Source organism: Coregonus lavaretus, assembly GCF_964263955.1.
Source record: "Coregonus lavaretus genome assembly, contig: HAP1_SCAFFOLD_438, whole genome shotgun sequence".
Classification (NCBI taxonomy): domain Eukaryota; kingdom Metazoa; phylum Chordata; class Actinopteri; order Salmoniformes; family Salmonidae; genus Coregonus; species Coregonus lavaretus.
The window spans coordinates 20,215-43,988 of record NW_028159714.1 but is presented as its reverse complement, the minus strand read 5'-3'; the positions used below and the strand labels follow the sequence as shown (position 1 = coordinate 43,988).

General features: G+C 45.6%; 1 protein-coding gene across 1 annotated transcript in view; it reads left to right on the top strand.

The window, feature by feature from the left end:
- Positions 1–10,625, top strand: part of LOC311122520 (disintegrin and metalloproteinase domain-containing protein 10-like) — a 30,562-nt gene extending 19,937 nt beyond the window's left edge. The window contains exons 6-16 of the mRNA XM_084196860.1: positions 43–192; positions 512–604; positions 896–1,079; positions 1,370–1,533; positions 1,928–2,111; positions 2,341–2,491; positions 4,313–4,496; positions 4,898–5,009; positions 7,953–8,173; positions 9,270–9,396; positions 9,947–10,625. Coding sequence (XP_084052986.1) covers positions 43–192; positions 512–604; positions 896–1,079; positions 1,370–1,533; positions 1,928–2,111; positions 2,341–2,491; positions 4,313–4,496; positions 4,898–5,009; positions 7,953–8,173; positions 9,270–9,396; positions 9,947–10,167 — 1,791 coding nt within the window. The 3' untranslated portion in view covers positions 10,168–10,625. The remainder of the gene's footprint in view (positions 1–42; positions 193–511; positions 605–895; positions 1,080–1,369; positions 1,534–1,927; positions 2,112–2,340; positions 2,492–4,312; positions 4,497–4,897; positions 5,010–7,952; positions 8,174–9,269; positions 9,397–9,946) is intronic.
- Positions 10,626–23,774: the final 13,149 nt, after the last annotated feature.

Here is a 23,774-nt window from a genome sequence, read left to right as displayed (position 1 = left end):
TCCTCCTCCTCCTCCCCTCTTCCTCTCCAACCCTCCTCCCAGGAGCTCCATTCTGAGGAGGCGTCCAGTGACCCGGTGTTGCTGAGGAAGAGGAGGATGACTCAGATAGAGAAGAACACCTGTCAGCTCTTCATCCAGACAGACCACCTCTTCTTCAAGTACTATAAGACCAGGCAGGCTGTTATCGCACAGGTACTGGACGATACACAACACGGGTGTGTGTGTGTGTGTGTGTGTGTGTGTGATACTGGGTTCTTTGGGGATGGGGAAACATGTCAACAATGTTTAGAACTGTGTGTCAAGATGATGAAAATAATATTCATATAATATGCCATTTAGCAGACGCTTTTATCCAAAGCGACTTACAGTCGTGTGCATACATTTTTGTGTATGGGTGGTCCCGGGGATCGAACCCACTACCTTGGCGTTACAAGATGCTTTCAGAAGCTGCAGTTTTTGCCATCCCGGAATAATGACTTGAATACTGATGCTTCTTGTTGTGTTGTTCCAGATCTCAAGCCACATCAAGGCTATTGATGCCATCTACCAGGGAACAGACTTCATGGGAATCCGTAACATCAGCTTTATGGTGAAGAGAATACGGGTGAGTCCCTAGACAGTGGTTTTCTACCTGGCATCATTCAATTCAATCAATAAATATGTATTTGTAAAGCCCTTTTTTCATCAACAGTTGTCACAAACTGTTTCACATTTTACCAATTTAAAAAGTTCTCCCCTTCAGCCTCCTCTGAGTCTCCTCTTTAAACTTAAGTCGCATTTAGTTCAGTCATCACTATAACTTCCGGTTACCACTTCCGGTTGTCTGTCGTGATGTCACTTCCCGTTTTAACATATCCTGTGTTATGTCTTAACATGTGGCCACTCCCTGCTCCAGATCAACACCACTACAGATGAGCGGGACCGGTCCAACCCGTTCCGCTTCGCTAACATCGGCGTGGAGAAGTTCCTTGAGCTGAATTCTGAGCAGAACCATGACGACTACTGTCTGGCCTACGTCTTCACTGACAGGGACTTTGATGACGGTGTCCTGGGTCTGGCCTGGGTCGGCGCTCCTGCAGGTACTGACGGACTAACTTATGATTATTATTTTTTTATTTTTTATTTTTTTTATTAGACACTGACACACAACTACTGGTCCTGTCTGGCTCAGTTGGTAATACCATGGCGCTGCAATGCCAAGGTCATGGGTTAAATTCCCGCTGGGATCATACACCCCCCAAAAATATTTTTGTTGTATTATGGATCTTGGTGGGATGCACCGATCCTCACTAATACCTGTCTGTGTGTCCACAGGGAGTTCTGGAGAGATGGACCGATCCTTACTAATACCTTGTCTGTGTGTCCACAGGGAGTTCTGGAGGGATCTGTGAGAAGAGTAAGCTGTACTCTGACGGGAAGAAGAAGTCCCTGAATACCGGCATCATCACTGTACAGAACTACGCCTCCCACGTCCCTCCTAAAGTCTCACACATCACCTTCGCCCACGAGGTCGGACACAACTTTGGCTCGCCGGTGAGTTAGATAACCTAGCCTGCTGATGGGAGATGCATGGAATACAGCGTTTAATCCTGCCTCATCCTGACCTGCAGTGTTCTCTCTGTCTGTCTCTCTGTCTGTCTGTCTGTCTCTCTGTCTGTCTGTCTCTCTGTCTGTCTGTCTCTCTGTCTGTCTCTCTGTCTGTCTCTGTGTCTGTCTCTGTGTCTGTCTCTGTGTGTCTCTGTCTCTCTCTTTCTCTCTCTGTCTGTCTCTGTCTCTCTCTTTCTCTCTCTTTCTGTGTCTGTCTCTGTGTCTGTCTCTCTTTCTCTCTCTCTCTGTGTCTATGTATGTTTTATTTGTAACCCAGTCAATTCAATGAAATTCTAACTTCGCTCTTCCTTCGCTCGTCCCCCCCCCCCCCCCCCCGCAGCATGACTCGGGGTCAGAGTGCACCCCGGGAGAGTCTAAGATCCAGGATAAGAAGGAGAAGGGGAACTACATCATGTACGCCCGGGCCACGTCAGGAGACAAGCTCAACAACAACAAGTTCTCCATCTGTAGCGTCAGGAACATCAGCCAGGTCCTGGAGAAGAAGAGGGGAAGCTGCTTTGTCGGTACGTTTCCACTGGTGTCTATGGCGTTAGTTTCAGATTGGAGTGTACTATGTAGGGGTTGTAGAATTCCGTAAATGTTCCTTCAACCAGGATTTCTGGAAAGTCTTGGAATTTTGGGAACGTTTCTGAAATTCTACACTGTATTACAGATCAAATGTGTTATTTTGAATGTCATTTCATAACGTGTGTTTTCTTTCTGAACCCCCCCCCCCCCCCCCCCCCCATACAGAGTCTGGCCAGCCCATCTGTGGTAATGGGTTAGTGGAGCCAGGGGAGGAGTGTGACTGTGGATACAGCGATCAGTGCAGAGACCAGTGTTGCTATGACGCCGACCAGCCTGACAACAGGAAGTGTAAACTAAAACCCAACAAAGTCTGCAGGTAAGATAACCTGACAGGAAGATAACCTGACAGGAAGATAACCTGACAGGAAGATAACCTGACAGGAAGATAAGATGACAGGAAGATAAGATGACAGGAAGTTAACCTGACAGGAAGATAAGATGACAGGAAGATAACCTGACAGGAAGTTAACCTGACAGGAAGATAACCTGACAGGAAGATAAGATGACAGGAAGATAAGATGACAGGAAGTTAACCTGACAGGAAGATAAGATGACAGGAAGTTAACCTGACAGGAAGATAACCTGACAGGAAGATAAGATGACAGGAAGTTAACCTGACAGGAAGATAAGATGACAGGAAGTTAACCTGACAGGAAGATAACCTGACAGGAAGATAACCTGACAGAGTAGCTGTGGTCCAGGAAGTTAACCTGACAGAGTAGCTGTGGTGCAGGAAGATAACCTGACAGAGTAGCTGTGGTCCAGGAAGTTAACCTGACAGGAAGATAACCTGACAGAGTAGCTGTGGTCCAGGAAGTTAACCTGACAGAGTAGCTGTGGTCCAGGAAGTTAACCTGACAGAGTAGCTGTGGTGCAGGAAGTTAACCTGACAGAGTAGCTGTGGTGCAGGAAGTTAACCTGACAGAGTAGCTGTGGTCCAGGAAGTTAACCTGACAGAGTAGCTGTGGTCCAGGAAGTTAACCTGACAGAGTAGCTGTGGTCCAGGAAGTTAACCTGACAGAGTAGCTGCGGTGCAGGAAGTTAACCTGACAGAGTAGCTGCGGTGCAGGAAGTTAACCTGACAGGAAGATAACCTGACAGAGTAGCTGTGGTCCAGGAAGTTAACCTGACAGAGTAGCTGTGGTCCAGGAAGTTAACCTGACAGAGTAGCTGTGGTCCAGGAAGTTAACCTGACAGGAAGATAACCTGACAGAGTAGCTGTGGTCCAGGAAGTTAACCTGACAGAGTAGCTGTGGTCCAGGAAGTTAACCTGACAGAGTAGCTGTGGTCCAGGAAGTTAACCTGACAGAGTAGCTGTGGTCCAGGAAGTTAACCTGACAGAGTAGCTGTGGTCCAGGAAGTTAACCTGACAGAGTAGCTGTGGTGCAGGAAGTTAACCTGACAGAGTAGCTGTGGTGCAGGAAGTTAACCTGACAGAGTAGCTGTGGTGCAGGAAGTTAACCTGACAGAGTAGCTGTGGTCCAGGAAGTTAACCTGACAGAGTAGCTGTGGTGCAGGAAGTTAACCTGACAGAGTAGCTGTGGTGCAGGAAGTTAACCTGACAGAGTAGCTGTGGTCCAGGAAGTTAACCTGACAGAGTAGCTGTGGTCCAGGAAGTTAACCTGACAGAGTAGCTGTGGTGCAGGAAGTTAACCTGACAGAGTAGCTGTGGTGCAGGAAGTTAACCTGACAGAGTAGCTGTGGTGCAGGAAGTTAACCTGACAGAGTAGCTGTGGTGCAGGAAGTTAACCTGACAGAGTAGCTGTGGTCCAGGAAGTTAACCTGACAGAGTAGCTGTGGTCCAGGAAGTTAACCTGACAGAGTAGCTGTGGTGCAGGAAGTTAACCTGACAGAGTAGCTGTGGTGCAGGAAGTTAACCTGACAGAGTAGCTGCGGTCCAGGAAGTTAACCTGACAGAGTAGCTGCGGTCCAGGAAGTTAACCTGACAGAGTAGCTGCGGTGCAGGAAGTTAACCTGACAGAGTAGCTGTGGTCCAGTGTTAGGTTCTGTCTAACAGTGTCAAAATGACGTGGATTGATGTGTGCCGAGGCCTATTTCTGTCATTTTGTTATTTTGTGTCAGAAAGGGTGTATTTGCCATAAAACTCATTGAAACCTATCATCACTCCCTCCAACAGTCCTAGCCAGGGCCCGTGCTGTACTCCTGAGTGCTTCTATAAGGGCCGTAATGAGAAGTGTCGTGAGGAGTCTGAGTGTGCCCACCAGGGCATGTGTAACGGGGGTACGGCCCAGTGCCCCACCTCTGAACCCAAGGCCAACTTCACCGCCTGTCACGGAGAGACTCAAGTCTGCCTCAATGGGGTGAGTGGGTACCTGTAGTGTGTAAACCTATCGTCTAGTTCTGTACCAACGTATTCCAGGCTCTTCAACTCCTCAACTCAGCCCAGAATCTGCTCTGACCTGCGCTGTTTTTATTTCTGGTAGAATGGAATGCTTCTCATTTTCATTGGGTATGTTGTCTGCTAGGTTGATCTGTGTCTTGTCCAATCAGTCACCACGTATGAATTTTCCTCACAGGGAAATAAAAGTTATGTATTTTCTTACAAGCACTGACTTTGCTGATAGCTACTTTATTGAGAAAAAAAATCTACTTACTCTGACTAGCTAAGCTAAATGCACTAACTTTAAGTCGCTCTGGATAAGTGTCTGCTAAATGACTACGATGTCAAATGATAGCTCATCCCTTCCATGTGTTCCTCCAGGGCTGCTCTGGCTCCATCTGTGAGAAGTATGGTCTGGAGGTCTGTACCTGTGCCAGCGTGGAGGGAAAGGACGAGACTGACGAGCTGTGCCACGTCTGCTGTAGTGACAAGAGTGAGTCCTGCTACAACACCTCACTGGCCTTTCCTGACGTTCACTTCCTGACGTTCACTTCCTGACGTTCACTTCCTGACGTTCACTTCCTGACATTCACTTCCTGACATTCACATCCTCACTGTCCTCTCCTGATGTTCACTTCCTGACGTTCACTTCCTGACGTTCACTTCCTGACGTTCACTTCCTGACATTCACATCCTCACTGTCCTATCCTGACATTCACATCCTCACTGTCCTCTCCTGACATTCACTTCCTGACATTCACTTCCTGACATTCACATCCTCACTGTCCTATCCTGACGTTCACTTCCTGACGTTCACTTCCTGACATTCACTTCCTCACTGTCCTATCCTGACATTCACTTCCTGACATTTACTTCCTGACATTCACATCCTGACATTCACTTCCTGACATTCACATCCTGACATTCACTTCCTGACATTCACATCCTCACTGTCCTCTCCTGACATTCACTTCCTGACATTCACTTCCTCACTGTCCTATCCTGACATTCACTTCCTGACATTTACTTCCTGACATTCACATCCTGACATTCACTTCCTGACATTCACATTCTGACATTCACTTCCTGACATTCACATCCTCACTGTCCTATCCTGACATTCACTTCCTGACATTCACATCCTGACATTCACATCCTGACATTCACATCCTCACTGTCCTATCCTGACATTCACTTCCTGACATTCACTTCCTGACATTCACATCCTCACTGTCCTATCCTGACATTCACTTCCTGACATTCACATCCTCAATGTCCTCTCCTAACATTCACTTCCTGACATTCACATCCTCACTGTCCTATCCTGACATTCACTTCCTGACATTCACATCCTGACATTCACATCCTGACATTCACATCCTCACTGTCCTATCCTGACATTCACTTCCTGACATTCACTTCCTGACATTCACATCCTCACTGTCCTATCCTGACATTCACTTCCTGACCTTCACATCCTCACTGTCCTCTCCTGACATTCACTTCCTGACATTCACATCCTCACTGTCCTATCCTGACATTCACTTCCTGACATTCACTTCCTGACATTCACATCCTGACATTCACTTCCTGACATTCACATCCTGACATTCACATTCACATCCTCACTGTCCTATCCTGACATTCACTTCCTGACATTCACTTCCTGACATTCACATCCTCACTGTCCTCTCCTGACATTCACTTCCTGACATTCACATCCACACTGTCCTATCCTGACATTCACTTCCTGACATTCACATCCTGCCATTCACTTCTTGACATTCACATCCTCACTGTCCTATCCTGACATTCACTTCCTGACATTCACTTCCTGACATTCACTTCCTGACATTCACTTCCTCACTGTCCTATCCTGACATTCACATCCTGACATTCACTTCCTGACATTCACATCCTCAGTCCTATCCTGACATTCACATCCTCACTGTCCTATCCTGACATTCACTTCCTGACAGTCACTTCCTGACATTCACATCCTCACTGTCCTATCCTGACATTCACATCCTGACATTCACATCCTCACTGTCCTATCCTGACATTCACTTCCTGACATTCACATCCTCACTGTCCTATCCTCACATTCACATCCTGACATTCACATCCTGACATTCACATCCTCAGTCCTATCCTGACATTCACATCCTCACTGTCCTATCCTGACATTCACTTCCTGACATTCACTTCCTGACATTCACATCCTCACTGTCCTATCCTGACATTCACATCCTGACATTCACATCCTCACTGTCCTATCCTGACATTCACATCCTCACTGTCCTATCCTGACATTCACTTCCTGACATTCACATCCTCAGTCCTGACATTCACATCCTCAGTCCTATCCTGACATTCACTTCCTGACATTCACATCCTCAGTCCTATCCTGACATTCACTTCCTGACATTCACATCCTCAGTCCTATCCTGACATTCACTTCCTGACATTCACATCCTCAGTCCTATCCTGACATTCACATCCTCAGTCCTATCCTGACATTCACTTCCTGACATTCACTTCCTGACATTCACATCCTCAGTCCTATCCTGACATTCACATCCTCACAGTCCTATCCTGACATTCACATCCTCAGTCCTATCCTGACATTCACATCCTCACAGTCCTATCCTGACATTCACTTCCTGACATTCACATCCTCAGTCCTATCCTGACATTCACATCCTCACAGTCCTATCCTGACATTCACTTCCTGACATTCACATCCTCAGTCCTATCCTGACATTCACATCCTCACAGTCCTATCCTGACATTCACTTCCTGACATTCACATCCTCAGTCCTATCCTGACATTCACATCCTCACAGTCCTATCCTGACATTCACTTCCTGACATTCACATCCTCAGTCCTATCCTGACATTCACTTCCTGACATTCACATCCTCAGTCCTATCCTGACATTCACATCCTCACAGTCCTATCCTGACATTCACTTCCTGACATTCACATCCTCAGTCCTATCCTGACATTCACATCCTCACAGTCCTATCCTGACATTCACATCCTCAGTCCTATCCTGACATTCACTTCCTGACATTCACATCCTCAGTCCTATCCTGACATTCACTTCCTGACATTCACATCCTCAGTCCTATCCTGACATTCACATCCTCACAGTCCTATCCTGACATTCACTTCCTGACATTCACATCATCTGTCCTATCCTGACATTCACGTCGTTTTAAGACTTATATTGGAGAGGTATTATGTCCTTACCAGGTTTAGCTAAATTCTAGATGCATTCCAAAAGTTCCTGGGTGTTTCAGAAATCCCAGTTTGAGGATTCCCTGTTTGTCCAATGTTTAAAGCTATTTGAGATTCTTTATGTAATGAATATGAATAGTGCTAGAAAATATGAAATTATTATTGACTCCTGTGATTTGTCTTTGTGTTGCAGTGAACCCCAACACCTGCAGCAGTACGGGCTCAGAGAAGCTGGCCCGGTTCTTCAATAAGAAGGTCACCACGCTGCCCGCGGGGTCTCCCTGCAACGACTTCAAGGGCTACTGTGACGTGTTCATGAAGTGTCGCCTGGTGGACGCTGACGGCCCCCTGGCCAGGCTGAAGAAGGCCATCTTCAACCCTGAGCTCTATGAGAACATTGCAGAGTGGATAGTGGTACGTAGCTTATTGACTGACTCTTCGACCCTGAGCTCTATGAGAACATTGCAGAGTGGATAGTGTGATGTGTCGTTGCTGACTTGACTGTATTTGAATATCATATCATTTTCACACTACTGCGCTGGCCTGGTTTTGTATACACCGAATTGCCAGAAAAGAAAATATCAGCGCAGGCACAGTACTGGTCAGGTTGGCATGATGGTGTGAAAAGGGTATTTGAGTGTTCAAAACTGACCAGTGGTTTTCAACCGATGTAAAGCGGCACGCTGGTGTGCCCTTGGGGAACTCTCGTGTGTGCCGCGAAAAACGTATCCTAATCTTGATTTTTAAACATTTTTTAACACTCACTTATAAACGTGACCTGTGGGAATGCACGTGACATGTTGACTTGGGAGCACCAGCTCAGATAATACATTGAATGTCACACGGTTCCGTCTGTGTCGCTGTTTTCAAGTCCAGTGTCCTCAGGCTGTTGTTTATATTAGGACCGTATCATTCGAGGGGGCGCGCAAAGTCACAAAGCAAAGTCATTTGCACAATTGTACTTTAGACTGTGAGAACCATTTAGCACAGGCAAGTCTGACCAGGCTTAGCTGTACCACAGCCTCCGCCATAGGAACAAACAGAGCATGGCTTTGTGTCCGTGGTTACCATAGGAACAAACAGAGCATGGCTTTGTGTCCGTGGTTACACCTTCACAATGAAGAAAAACCTCTTGTCTCCTAGCTCAATCCGTTCAAAACAAAATATATATATTTTTACCAGAGCTACTTTCTGATGCGGATTCGTGGGATGCTCTTAAAGGGGTACACACAAATGAATCATCACGAGTAAGGAACTATGGAAATAGTTCAAATAAACCCTATTTAATCTTTTTTTTTTTTTTTACGTTTGTCACAGAAAATATATGATTTGCAGTACGGATCAGATGAGATGGAGGTCATTAAAAACTAAATAAATTATTAGGAAATGTTTATCCCATCAAGGTGTGCCACGGTTGAAAAAAAGGTTGGGAACCACTACAGTAGATGTCACTATATACCCTTGAATGTATTTTTGTGTGAATATGTGTTTTCCATTGTCTTAATTCCAGGCTCACTGGTGGGCGGTGCTGTTGATGGGCATCGCTCTGATCATGTTGATGGCTGGCTTCATTAAGATCTGCAGTGTCCATACCCCCTCCAGTAACCCCAAGCTGCCCCCACCCAAACCACTACCAGGTGAGTGTCCACACCCCCTCCAGTAACCCCAAGCTGCCCCCACCCAAACCACTACCAGGTGAGTGTCCACACCCCCTCCAGTAACCCCAAGCTGCCCCCACCCAAACCACTACCAGGTGAGTGTCCACACCCCCTCCAGTAACCCCAAGCTGCCCCCACCCAAACCACTACCAGGTGAGTGTCCACACCCCCTCCAGTAACCCCAAGCTGCCCCCACCCAAACCACTACCAGGTGAGTCTCCACACCCCCTCCAGTAACCCCAAGCTGCCCCCACCCAAACCACTACCAGGTGAGTGCCAGTAGTCACACCCAGCTCTCCCACACAAACCGCCAGAGATATGAGCCATCTTCTCAACGGTCTTATCGGCTACTTAGTATTGTTTTTCTCTGCGGTAGTTTTGTGGGGGTGCGCTACAAAATCTTCAAAACGATGGAGTTGTAAAAAAAAATGTTACGTTTGGGAACTGGAGCAGACGAGACAAATAAGAGCTGGCGATTGAAGAGAGTTGATAGCTTGTGAACTAATCCGTCTCCCTCCCTCAACCCCAGGTACGCTAAAGAGGAGGAGAGCCCAGCAGCACGCCCGGGAGGCCAGGGACGCCCAGGTGCACCAGTCCCAGCCCCACCACGGAGGTGTCGGTCACGGCCAGCACCACCCAGTCTCTGGAGGCCAGCGGCAGCAGCCCTCACGCCAGCCCCAGCCCCAGAGGCACCACCGCAGCCAGGGCCAGCCCAGGGAAAACTACCAGATGGGCCAGATGAGACGATGAGCCGTTGAGACCGCTCGGGGGTGGGGACCGCTCGGGGGTGGGGACCGCTCGGGGTGGGGACCGCTCGGACAAGATGCTCCCTCCACCGACTGCTCCATGCCATGCCTTGCCTCCTCCTTGTGCCTATCTATGTAACTGGTGGGATTGGGATTTGAACCGATATGTGGAATTTTAATCCAGGTCTCCAGGGTGGGAATCTGACGTCCTAACCATTTTAGATCGAGAGGATTTTCTTTAGATTTTTCTGGATTAGGATAGATAGAATCAAGGGAAAGGCTTTGGTTTCTACACACTTTTTATGATTTCCTCTTAGTCTAATAATGAAGGAGTCGGTGGGTGGACCTGGGTGGGAATCCCACCGGTTTACACCCAACAGTAGGATAAAACACTTGCTTCACTCCATCCAAAGAACAGCCTGAACTGGTTGTTTACCTTCCTCATACCCTCCATCTACAATCAAAACAGAGTTGAGAAAGCGAAAATAAACGGACCCCCTCCCAACGACCACAACTGGAACCTGCAAGCACGGCTGACCTCTTCAGTCTTCATCCAGCTGTTTTCTGTGGCTCTCTAGGTGGAGTGGATTCCACCATCAGCCATTTTGGCGGATGGTCATTTTATTTGACCATCCGCCATTTTGTCTTTTTGTGGAGTGGATGTGACCATTGGCCATTTCCAATGCAGTAGGTCTGTGGTCTGCATCTTTTCCCATCAATTTAATTTTCTTTCTCTTTCTTTCTTTCTCTCTCTCGCTCGCTCGCGCTCTCTCTCTCTTTCTCTCTCTTGCTCTCTCTCTCTGTCTCTCTTGCTCTCTCTCTCTGTCTCTCTCTGTCTCTCTTGCTCTCTCTGTCTCGCTCTCTCTCTCTCTCTCTCTCTCTCTCTCTCTCTCTCTCTCTCTCTCTCTCTCTTACTCTCTCTCTCTCTCTCTCTATGGAGTGCCAAGGAGTGGAGGAATGGAATGGTTTCATCACGTGTAGCTTTAGTACCTTCGGTCATGTTTCTCTTTTGATTTGCAAAGTCCCTCCTCTTGAGTGAGAACACCCGTACGTTCCGTGGCTCCTGGTTGGTCTAAATGTTTTGTCAGCCATCTTAGCCAGGAAGTGAAGTAAAAAAAACACACTTAGGAGATTTTCTGCACTTGTGATTACGACGCAACGTTTCAAACAAAACTGCGAAACGACACACAGCTCTTCTCTTGGTTTCTCCATGTAGACTGACTGTCTTCTGCATGTGACTCAACTATTTCTTCTACTGTAAATGTACGTATGATTCTTTACTGTTTTTGGTTAGTACTGTACTCTCAGGACAGTAACAATGTACGTATGATTCTTTACTGTTTTTGGTTAGTACTGTACTCTCAGGACAGTAACACAAATGAAGGTATCTGGAAGAGTAAATGGGTGAGTTCTGTGGACTGGACGCTGTAGTTGGAAATTGACAGCATTTCACCCGATCAAGTTCTCCTTTTACTGCAGTGATGGAATCATATGGATGGAGGTCTCCATGTGTTTAGGGTCCGGTTGCCAGATGCTAGGTTCCGGGGATTTAACTAAAAGGTCACCACCATATCCCGCTACTTCTCACCTTTTTGACCTTTTTGTGACGTTCAAGATCTCTCTCTCACCTTATGATGTAACAACTAGGGCTGTGGCGGGTCACGAAATTTAGTCAGCCGGTGATTGTCAAGCAAGTAACCGTCGGTCTCACGGTAATTGACCGTTAATTAACAAAAACATTTAGCATCTCCTGGCTTCCACATATAGCCAGTGATGCAGACCTTTGGAACATCTACAATTTTAAAAAGTCTAATAAATCCATGTAATATAGCCTACACCATCACAATAAATCCATTATTTATTTTCTACAGGTCTAAAGAAACATGATGTGAAGAAAATCTAGTCTAATTCAGAAGAACAGAATAGCATACTCTGAGTTGTCCTTATGTTAGGTCCTGATCTGGCTATGCCATATGGCTGTGGGCTACACTAATTAATTTAACAGACAAGATTTGCTTAGAATTCCGTGGCATTATTTTATAGTATGAAGACTACAATTGAACAAAGCTGAATAAAATATAAATATTTTCTCCAAATGATTTGAGGGAGTGCGCACATGCGGCTATTCTGTGTTGAGCGGTTAACAAAGAAATAGGTATTCCTATATGGTTAATTTAGAGTTATTAATGTACCTTTAGTTGTTCTACAAACGTTGGGCTATATGTTTTGATTTTTTATACATTGTAAGACTGCATGATGAGACTCTAATGATGATTTTGAAAAAAGTCGCTTGAAAGGCATGAGCTCTGCTTTGTTTTTTTGCGCAGGCTGTACACACTGCAATAGTGTCTCATTCACAATTTGACAAGCACTTGATAATGCCTCAAATTTCACGGCGTCATCCCCTTTGTGGTTGTAATGCACCCTAACAAAATCCATGCCTTTTGCAGCCTGGAGTGCTGGTTTGTGCCCTTCTCCCTGAGTGCTGCGCAATCCGAAGCGCCTCTCACTCACACCGCTCTCCATCACGTGATCGGGACTTTCTCACAGGCTACAAGTGAAGACAGACACATCGGGGACGCAACTGCGCTCGTCCTTATCCAATTCCGAGGCGCATATTGAAGATATTGGAAGAACTGTCCATATTTACTTTCCGTCAGCCAACAAGATGAGTCGGCCTAACGAACAGCAAAAGCACTAGCCTATGTCAATCTACTATCCCCCATAGTACAAAAGATGACCTATTCTGTGGAATAAATTAATTTTCCAAACATAGTCTGGGACAGTTGTGGGGTGCAATAGATCCCAAATTACAACCACTTGCACATTGTTACGCAATGAGCCTGACGCAACAGATCAGAACGTTTAGCTTAAAATGTTGATAAACTATTCGGCTATTTCTTCACATTAATAAGCGCAGCAATGCGCACATGGCAGTAGGCTATAATCGCAAATGTTCCATTAGCGGGGAAAACACTATCAAAAGTGACCGCAAATGCGACTATGCACGAAATGCTTTTATTATAAAGGTGCATTTTTTATGGTGAAAATTATCTTCTCCAAACTTGAAACTCACGCGCTGCTTATGTATACCAGTTAGCCTCGAAACCCCTTGTAAAGCGGATGAATGTGCTTAATTTTAAGAAGTTATTTGGCCACTTTAGTTGTGATACAAACCTTATTAAAACATATAGGCCTATGGGCTCGGCTACATGAGGTGTGCGACTACGATTCGGAAAAAGTCGCAAAAAAAGGCATTGTTTCTTATGCTGGGCATCATTCACAAGTGATAATATATCATTCACAAGTGACAGGCTAATATTGTCACCCATCACACTATTCTTGATTTAATCTTGTCTTTTACATTTTACTAAATAATATATGTGTGAAATTGGTTTTGATTTAGAATGGACCATTATCATGCACCTGTCTTGAAACAGGGGCAGCGGGAAAAAATACATGTCCATCTATGCACTTAAATAGCGAATGGAGGACGCTTTTCCCGTGGTTCATTTTCATGCCAGCCAGGTAGGCTGGCAGGTAGGCTATACTCCTGTTTTAAAGAGAAGCAATGTGCTTAATATTAGGAAAGTTGAGAAATAAGTTTAGTAGGCCTAGCCTATAGAAAGCTGAAGGGATCCTCCTCTTTTTAGTAGAGGCCATCACTCTGTTTTCTCACGCAATTGCATAGCCTGTTGAAATGTTGCGCAACATGAGCTCATGGGCTCTCATGAAGTGTTTGATTAGATTTTCGATTACATTTGCATTGATGTCAGAGTGATTAGAGGGACAATAGAGTGCTGAGTACCAGGCAGTTAGCAAGTTTGGTAGGCTACTAATGACCAGCAGCAGCATCAGAGCTCGGAGAAGCCTAATAACCGTGACTAAACGGTCACGTGGAATTTGACTGCCTTCATGACTCTTGACCGCCGGTGTGGCGGTAATACGGTCACCTCAACAGCCCTAGTAACAACTTGCTCCGATCACGTTATGATTTAATGACTTGTTCTGATCACGTCATGATGTAACTACTTGCTCTGATCACGTCATTATGTAACTACTTGCTCTGATCACGTCGTGATGTAACGACTTGTACTTTATTTTTCTTTGATATGTTTTGATGCAGAAGAATAGAACTAATAACCACTAACGGAAAGCTGCTGATTCTTGCCTGTTGTAGTAGAGGTCAGTGATGCGTTTTAAGGGACATGTATAAGGCAGGCTGAGCTAGGCTAGGCATAGTGCGTTATTCAAAATGGCACCTTATTCCCTATTTAGCCCTATGGACCATGGTCAAAAGTAGTGCACTGTGTAGGGTTTAGGGTGCCATTTTGGACACACACCGACTTTAGTACAGAGTGCATTAATAATGTTACATTGCTTTGGTTTTACGTGAGTGAGGAAAATACATATAAAAACAATTCCAGAATGGATGAAGAAAAAAAAAAAAATTTGTTAAATTGACAAACTGTTAGTTTTCAAATCGTTAAGTCTGACATTTTTCGATGTGGGCATGCAGTCATGATTTTATTTTATTTTTTATGTGACTACGGTTGATTGACAAAGGTCTGCTACATAATTGATCACCGCTAGCTGATCACTTTCCAGTGATGGCTGCGGTTGACTAATTGGGTCTTTTTTAACCTGTAGGGCAGACGGCAGGGTGAGGAGTTATTCCAAACTGTCACTAACACTATGTTTAGAGCTAGAATCTGGATTGAACGGAAAATTTCCCCGTCTCCATGCGTTGGTCTCCTGTCCTGTAACAACAGTGTGTTTGGATGCCTGGTTTGGGTTCATTAGGCACAAAACGGACTGCAGAAGGGAGGGCCTACTTGGATTTGTCTAATAAGAAATTTTAGTTTTTTCCATTACAAAATGTTTTTGAAGGCGTTTTCTGTCGTGTGCCCTAATGAACACTACCCTGTCGTGTGCCCTAATGAACACAACCCTGTCGTGTTGCTCCACTGTGTCCTTTACAGAGGTGAAGAGTTACTGTGGGCCTTTACATTAGTTAACATTGGTGTGCCATACATGTCTTTGTACTTGTGAGTCATTCATTTATGAACGAGTCATATCTTTTCTTTATCATTACCTTTTTATGTAGGAAAAGCCAGTAGGAAGGTCTCTAAAAGCCATGCACTAGTTTGAACGGAAGTCTCATAGCCTGGTCCCAGATCAGCTAGTGCTGTCTGGCCAACTCCTATGGTAATCGTCATGCCAAACAGGTGATTTGACTATGATTTTAGCAAGACGAACAGCTGTGGGTCCTGGATAGAAGTGTCAGGTTTTGATAGAGACTGAGGCAGTAGGACTAGGTGTTTTACTCCTGCCCTTAACACTACAAAGACAGTGGGTTGGGTTGACGTGGAAACAACATTTGGAACATAGCCTAGATCATGTAAACAACTTTTTTAGCTAACTCGCGTGCTTCCTGTTCTGGGCCCATGCACACACACACTGACCCCAACCACACTGTTCTGGGTCAGATCTGTTCTTTTTCACACTATCGTGCTGACCCCAACCCATACTGTTCTGGGTCATTTCCAGCACGGTTCCAGCAACTATGGTGGATGTGTAACCTGGCCAGGGCAGCATAACTTGGTTTGGCTCAGCTCGGTTCAGCTCGGTAGTGTGAAAAGGGTTAATTGTCTCTATAGGGGACTTAGGGGCTTGTCTGTCTTCCATTGAATCCTGTATTTTCTCATTGCTGAATGACTGGGAGACTGGTCGCCAAATTCATCATGGAGTTTTTCTGTAGAGAATGAAGCCGTTTTTAAAATCATCTGACCAGCTAGCACACCCCACAGTACACTAACCCAGACTTATTTCCTTGTAAACTTGTACAGTTCTTGGATAAAACAATTTTTTTTGAAGATAAAAAAAATCTTAATTTTTGATACGTATTTTTTTGTGTGTTCTAAATCCAGAGAGAGACTGTTCAGAGACTAAACCTCCCCTTCTCAAAACCTTCTCAGTAACACTTGATTTGAAGGGAACCTACGTATTTTATAATAATAATAATAATAATAATAATAATAATAATATGCCATTTAGCAGACGCTTTTTTCCAAAGCGACTTACAGTCATGCGTGCATACATTTTTGTGTATGGGTGGTCCCGGGGATCGAACCCACTACCTTGGCGTTACAAGCGCCGTGCTCTACCAGTTAACCTATTCATAAACCATACATAACACATTTATAAGCGGTACATAAGTATTTCATAGTAGACCTAATTTATTAAATGCTTACACACTGATTATGAACGTGTTATTTATGGATTATGGATGTGTTATAAAGTCCTTATGTAGGTACCCTTCAAATAAAGTGTTACCGACCTCCCTTGCCTGGGTTATGCGCTTATCTGTGCTAGTTGAAATGGGATTAGTTTTAAATATTATTATTTTTATTCTCCACCATCATGAAAATGGTAAAAACCAATTCAGTGTGATGGACTAAATGTTTAATTCATTCACATTTCGTTATGTCTGTTATCCTGTGGCATGGTTTGGGTTTAATTTTTTTATTTCGTAGTCTTCATGATAAAAAAAAATGAAGTTTCTAAATATAAAACGTGCACTGAAATGTCCAAAATTGAGTTGAAAATGTTGTAGGTGAAATGAAGATGTAGGCCGAAAGAACACGATGATTAAAAAGTAAAAACTACTGTCTGATTTTAATGTTCACTGTGTTTTATACAGTATCAAACATTTTTGTTCACTTTGAACATTTTTACTAAGAAATTCAAAAATGTATTGTAATTTTTTTGGAGTACTTGAAATGCATTAATTAAAAGACTCGTTCTAAATAAATTGGATTCTGATTCACTGTATATATATATTTTTTTAATGTATTATTTGAATACGATTTTGATTTAGTTCTATTGGTGTTCTGTTGTAATTTCTCACCAGACTAATTCAGGTTTGGACTATGGTATTTCAGTGTGAATGCAGTTGTAGCTTTGTCTGCTTCCTGTATTTATTTTGTTATAGGCTTGTTATATTTGGTCATGCTGGGAAGATATTTTCAACCCTAAAACCACATTGATCTCCTAGATATCCATATCCTAGAGAGGGTATTTAACTGATGTTATTCTAGCCTATAACCAAATAAAATATATACCAATTGGCAAGTGTCTTCAATGACATTTTCAACCTGTCCCTGACCGAGTCTGTAATACGTAAATGTTTCAAGCAGACCACCATAGTCCCTGTGCCCAAAAACGCCAAGGTAACCTGTCGAAATGACTACAGACCTGTAGCACTCACGTCTGTAGCCATGAAGTGCTTTGAAAGGCTGGTCATGTCTCACATCAACACCATCATCCCAGAAACCCTGGACACACTCCAATTCGTATACTGCCCCAACAGATCCACAGATGACGCAATCTCTATTGCACTCCACACTGCCCTTTCCCACTTGGACAAAAGGAACACCTATGTGAGAATGCTGTTCATCGACTACAGCGCAGCGTTCAACACCATAGTGCCCTCAAAGCTCATCACTAAGCTAAGGATTCTGGGACTAAACACCTCCCTCTGCAACTGGATCCTGGACTTCCTGACGGGCCGCCCCCAGGTGGTAAGAGTAGGCAACAACCGATCTGCCATGCTGATCCTCAACACAGGGGCCCTCAGGGGTGCGTGCTTAGTCCCATCCTGTACTCCCTGTTCGCCCACGACTGCGTGGCCAAGCACGACTCCAACACCATAATTAAGTTTGCAGACAACACAACGGTGGTAGGCCTGATCACCGACAACGATGAGACAGCCTACAGGGAGGAGGTCAGAGACCTGGCTGTGTGGTGCCAGGACAACAACCTCTCCCTCAACGTGATCAAGACAAATGAGCTGATTGTGGACTACAGGAAAAGGAGGGCCGAGCACACCTCCATTCACATCGACGGGGCTGTAGTGGAGCAGGTGAAGAGCTTCAAGTTCCTTGGTGTCCACATCACCAACAAACTATCATGGTCCAAACACACCAAGACAGTCGTGAAGAGGGCACGACCATGCCTATTCCCCCTCAGGAGACCGAAAAGATTTGGCATGGGTCCTCAAAAGGTTCTACAGCTGCGCCATCGAGAGCATCCTGACTGGTTGCATCACCGCCTGGTATGGCAACTGCTCGGCATCCGATCGCAAGGCCCTACAGAGGGTAGTGCGAACGGCCCAGTACATCACTGGAGCCAAGCTTCCTGCCATCCAGGACCTATATACCAGATGGTGTCAGAGGAAGGCCCTAAAAATTGTCACAGACTCCTTAACAGCTTCTACCCCCAAGCCATAACCTGGACTATTTGCATTGACCCCCTTTTTTTTTTTTTTTACACTGCTGCTACTTGCTGTTTATTATCTATGCATAGGCACTTTACCCCTATCTACATGTACATATGACCTCAATTACCTCGACTAACCTGTACCCCCGCCCATTGACTCGGTACCCCCTGTATATAGCCTCGTTATTGTTATTTAGTGTTACTTTTTTTTTTTACTTTAGTTTATTTAGCAAATATTTCCTCACTCTGCACTGTTGGTTAAGGGCTTGTAAGTAAGCATTTCACTGTAAGGTCTGCACACCTGTTGTATTCGGCGTATGTTGATAAATAACATTTCTATTATATCTATGTATTGTATTGTATTGTAAAGAAACCTATAGAATCGTGTCCATACAGTATGGTTTCCATGGAAACCACCGGACGTTAGCGCGTCAGGACATGTGGTGCGTCATTGATTTGTCAATACAGATCCTCCAAAACACTTAACAGTACAGTGGCTGCAATGTCACCCATAACGATTGAATAGGTTCGATAAACTGCAGGAGCAGCAGTCTCTTTTTTTCAGTTATGTATCTACTGTATGTAGGCTGTTGCTGGTCTGGCCATATTCTACAAATCAAATTAGCCTGAAATCCAGATCTGCTAACGTTCCACTTTGTGTACATTTACATTTAAGTCATTTATATTAGGAAAGTTGAGAAATAAATATAGTAGGCCTAGCCTATAGAAAGCTGATGGGTTCCTCCTCTTTTTAGTAGAGGCCATCACACTGTTTTCTGGCGCAATTGCATAGCCTATAGAAATGTTGCGCCACGTGAGCTCATGGGCTCTCATGAAGTGTTTGATTAGATTTTCAATAACATTTGCATTGATGTCAGAGTGATTAGAGGGACAATAGAGTGCTGAGTACCAGGCAGTTAGCAAGTTTGGTAGGCTACTAATGACCAGCATCAGAGCTCGGAGAAGCCTAATTACCGTGACTAAAAACGGTCACGTGGAATTTGACTGCCTTCATTGTGACCGCCGGTGTGGCGGTAATTCGGTCACCGCAACATCCCTAGTCTGGACACCACCCTCTGCAACTGGATCCTGGACTTCCTGACAGGCAGACCACAGTCTGTGAGGATTGGCAACAACACCTCCTCCTCACTGACTCTTAACACAAGGGCCCCCCCCAGGGCGACACCACGGTTGTAGGCCTGGTAACCAACAACGATGAGTCAGCCAATAGGGAGGAGGTAAGTGAACTGGCATTGTGGTGCTATGACAACAACCTCTCCCTCAACGTCAGCAAAACAAAAGGAGTTGATTGTTGACTTCAAGAAGCAGAGGGAGGGAACATGCCCAGATCAGCATCAACGGGACTGCAGTAGAGAGAGTCACGAGTTTTAAGATCCTCGGCGGCCACATCACAGAGGACTTGTCATGGAGCAACAACACCACCCACTCTTGTCAAGAGGGCGTCTCTACTTCCTAAGGCGGCTGAAGGAATTCGGCATGCCGCCCCAGGGGGGTCCTCTCCAAATACTACCGCTGCACCATTGTGTGCATCCTGACCGGTTGCATCACAGCCTGGTACGGGAAATTGCTCCATCCACGACTGCAAGGCCCTCCAATGGGGGTGGTGAAGACATCACTGGGACCGTGCTCCCACCCATCCAGGACATCACTGGGACCGTGCTCCCACCCATCCAGGACATCACTGGGACCGTGCTCCCACCCATCCAGGACATCACTGGGACCGTGCTCCCTCCCATCCAGGACATCTAATCGAAACGATGCCTGAGGAAGACACGCAGCATCATCAAGGACCCCACACACCTCGGCCACGAGATGTACTCTCCTTTAACGTCTGGCGGACGGTACCGGAGCATGAGGTCTGATACCAACAGGCTCAGAGACAGTTTCTATCTACAAGCCATCAGACGGTACTGGAGCATGAGGTCTGATACCAACAGGCTCAGAGACAGTTTCTATCTACAAGCCATCAGACGGTACTGGAGCATGAGGTCTGATACCAACAGGCTCAGAGGCAGTTTCTATCTACAAGCCATCAGACTGTACCGGAGCATGAGGTCTGATACCAACAGGCTCAGAGGCAGTTTCTATCTACAAGCCATCAGACTGTATTGGAGCATGAGGTCTGATACCAACAGGCTCAGAGACAGTTTCTATCTACAAGCCATCAGACGGTACCGGAGCATGAGGTCTGATACCAACAGGCTCAGAGACAGTTTCTATCTACAAGCCATCAGACTGTACCGGAGCATGAGGTCTGATACCAACAGGCTCAGAGACAGTTTCTATCTACAAGCCATCAGACTGTACCGGAGCATGAGGTCTGATACCAACAGGCTCAGAGACAGTTTCTATCTACAAGCCATCAGACTGTATTGGAGCATGAGGTCTGATACCAACAGGCTCAGAGACAGTTTCTATCTACAAGCCATCAGACTGTACCGGAGCATGAGGTCTGATACCAACAGGCTCAGAGACAGTTTCTATCTACAAGCCGTCAGACTGCTGAACACTTGAACTGGACTGACCACCTGCTCTGATTCTCCGCACCTTAGCACACATGCACTCACTCACTCACACACTCACACACACACACACACACACACACACACACACACACACACATCACAACTGCTGCTACCAGACTCTTATTATACTGCTCAGTGTATACACTGCCCCCCCCCCCCCCCCCCCCCATCCCCCCCTTCCCCAATAGACGTGTAAATATTGGACTATAAATGGTTCCTTCCTGTATTATATTAAAATGTCTATTCTATTCTACTGAGCCATTTATTTTATGTTCGTATTCTTATCTTGTATTATTTCTTATTGTTTTTGCATTGTCCAGAAGGAACCTGCAAGTAAGCATTTAGTTGGACAATGTATACCCTGCGTATCCCATACATACGACTAATAAAACTTGAAACTGAATAATAATAATAGTAATTATACTAATAATGTCCAATATTCACAGAAAAACACAGTCAACACCAAAGCCTCTCCCCAGTGTGACATTATGGTATGAGAATCTCTTCAGGCCAAAGTGCCTTCAAATCTGTCAATGAACATCTCAGCCTCTGAGACCATGATCCAGGATAACAACAGTCAGGTTATGGGACCAGGCTAACTATGACAGTCAGGTTATGGGACCAGGCTAACTATGACAGTCAGAGTATGGGACCAGGCTAACTATGACAGTCAGGTTATGGGACCAGGCTAACTATGACAGTCAGGTTATGGGACCAGGCTAACTATGACAGTCAGGTTATGGGACCAGGCTAACTATGACAGTCAGAGTATGGGACCAGGCTAACTATGACAGTCAGGTTATGGGACCAGGCTAACTATGACAGTCAGAGTATGGGACCAGGCTAACTATGACAGTCAGAGTATGGGACCAGGCTAACCATGACAGTCAGGGTATGGGACCAGGCTAACTATGACAGTCAGAGTATGGGACCAGGCTAACTATGACAGTCAGGTTATGGGACCAGGCTAACTATGACAGTCAGAGTATGGGACCAGGCTAACTATGACAGTCATGTTATGGGACCAGGCTAACTATGACAGTCAGGGTATGGGACCAGGCTAACTATGACAGTCAGAGTATGGGACCAGGCTAACTATGACAGTCAGGGTATGGGACCAGGCTAACTATGACAGTCAGAGTATGGGACCAGGCTAACCATGACAGTCAGGGTATGGGACCAGGCTAACTATGACAGTCAGAGTATGGGACCAGGCTAACCATGATAGTCAGGGTATGGGACCAGGCTAACTATGACAGTCAGAGTATGGGACCAGGCTAACCATGACAGTCAGGGTATGGGACCAGGCTAACTATGACAGTCAGAGTATGGGACCAGGCTAACCATGATAGTCAGGGTATGGGACCAGGCTAACTATGACAGTCAGAGTATGGGACCAGGCTAACTATGACAGTCAGGGTATGGGACCAGGCTAACTATGACAGTCAGAGTATGGGACCAGGCTAACTATGACAGTCAGAGTATGGGACCAGGCTAACTATGACAGTCAGGGTATGGGACCAGGCTAACTATGACAGTCAGAGTATGGGACCAGGCTAACTATGACAGTCAGGGTATGGGACCAGGCTAACTATGACAGTCAGAGTATGGGACCAGGCTAACTATGACAGTCAGGGTATGGGACCAGGCTAACTATGACAGTCAGAGTATGGGACCAGGCTAACTATGACAGTCAGAGTATGGGACCAGGCTAACTATGACAGTCAGGGTATGGGACCAGGCTAACTATGACAGTCAGAGTATGGGACCAGGCTAACTATGACAGTCAGGGTATGGGACCAGGCTAACTATGACAGTCAGAGTATGGGACCAGGCTAACTATGACAGTCAGGGTATGGGACCAGGCTAACTATGACAGTCAGAGTATGGGACCAGGCTAACCATGACAGTCAGGGTATGGGACCAGGCTAACTATGACAGTCAGAGTATGGGACCAGGCTAACCATGATAGTCAGGGTATGGGACCAGGCTAACTATGACAGTCAGAGTATGGGACCAGGCTAACTATGACAGTCAGGGTATGGGACCAGGCTAACTATGACAGTCAGAGTATGGGACCAGGCTAACTATGACAGTCAGAGTATGGGACCAGGCTAACTATGACAGTCAGGGTATGGGACCAGGCTAACTATGACAGTCAGAGTATGGGACCAGGCTAACTATGACAGTCAGGGTATGGGACCAGGCTAACTATGACAGTCAGGTTATGGGACCAGGCTAACTATGACAGTCAGGGTATGGGACCAGGCTAACTATGACAGTCAGGTTATGGGACCAGGCTAACTATGACAGTCAGGTTATGGGACCAGGCTAACTATGACAGTCAGGTTATGGGACCAGGCTAACCATGATAGTCAGAGTATGGGACCAGAATAACCATGATAGTCAGGTTATGGGACCAGGTTAACTATGACAGTCAGGGTATGGGACCAGAATAACCATAATCTAGCCTCCTTGTAACACAGCAGCAGGTTGGTAGTTGTCCATGTGTCTGTAAGAATAGGCCTGGTTACTCAAGCTCTGCTCTTGTCCTCTCCAGAGCATCTGCAGGACAGTGCATACAAAATAACTAATTCAGTGATCTGGCTCGAAGAACCAATCCCATAGCCGTTACTAAAATATATAAATGGCTCTAATTGCTATCAAACTGTGTGTGAGTGTGTCGGTGTGCGTGCATGTTTGTTAAAGCACCCACACACAGCATGCAGCCTCAGCGAGGGAGGGCAGAGACGGGGAGAAGAGACCCTGAACGTTGTAGATGGCC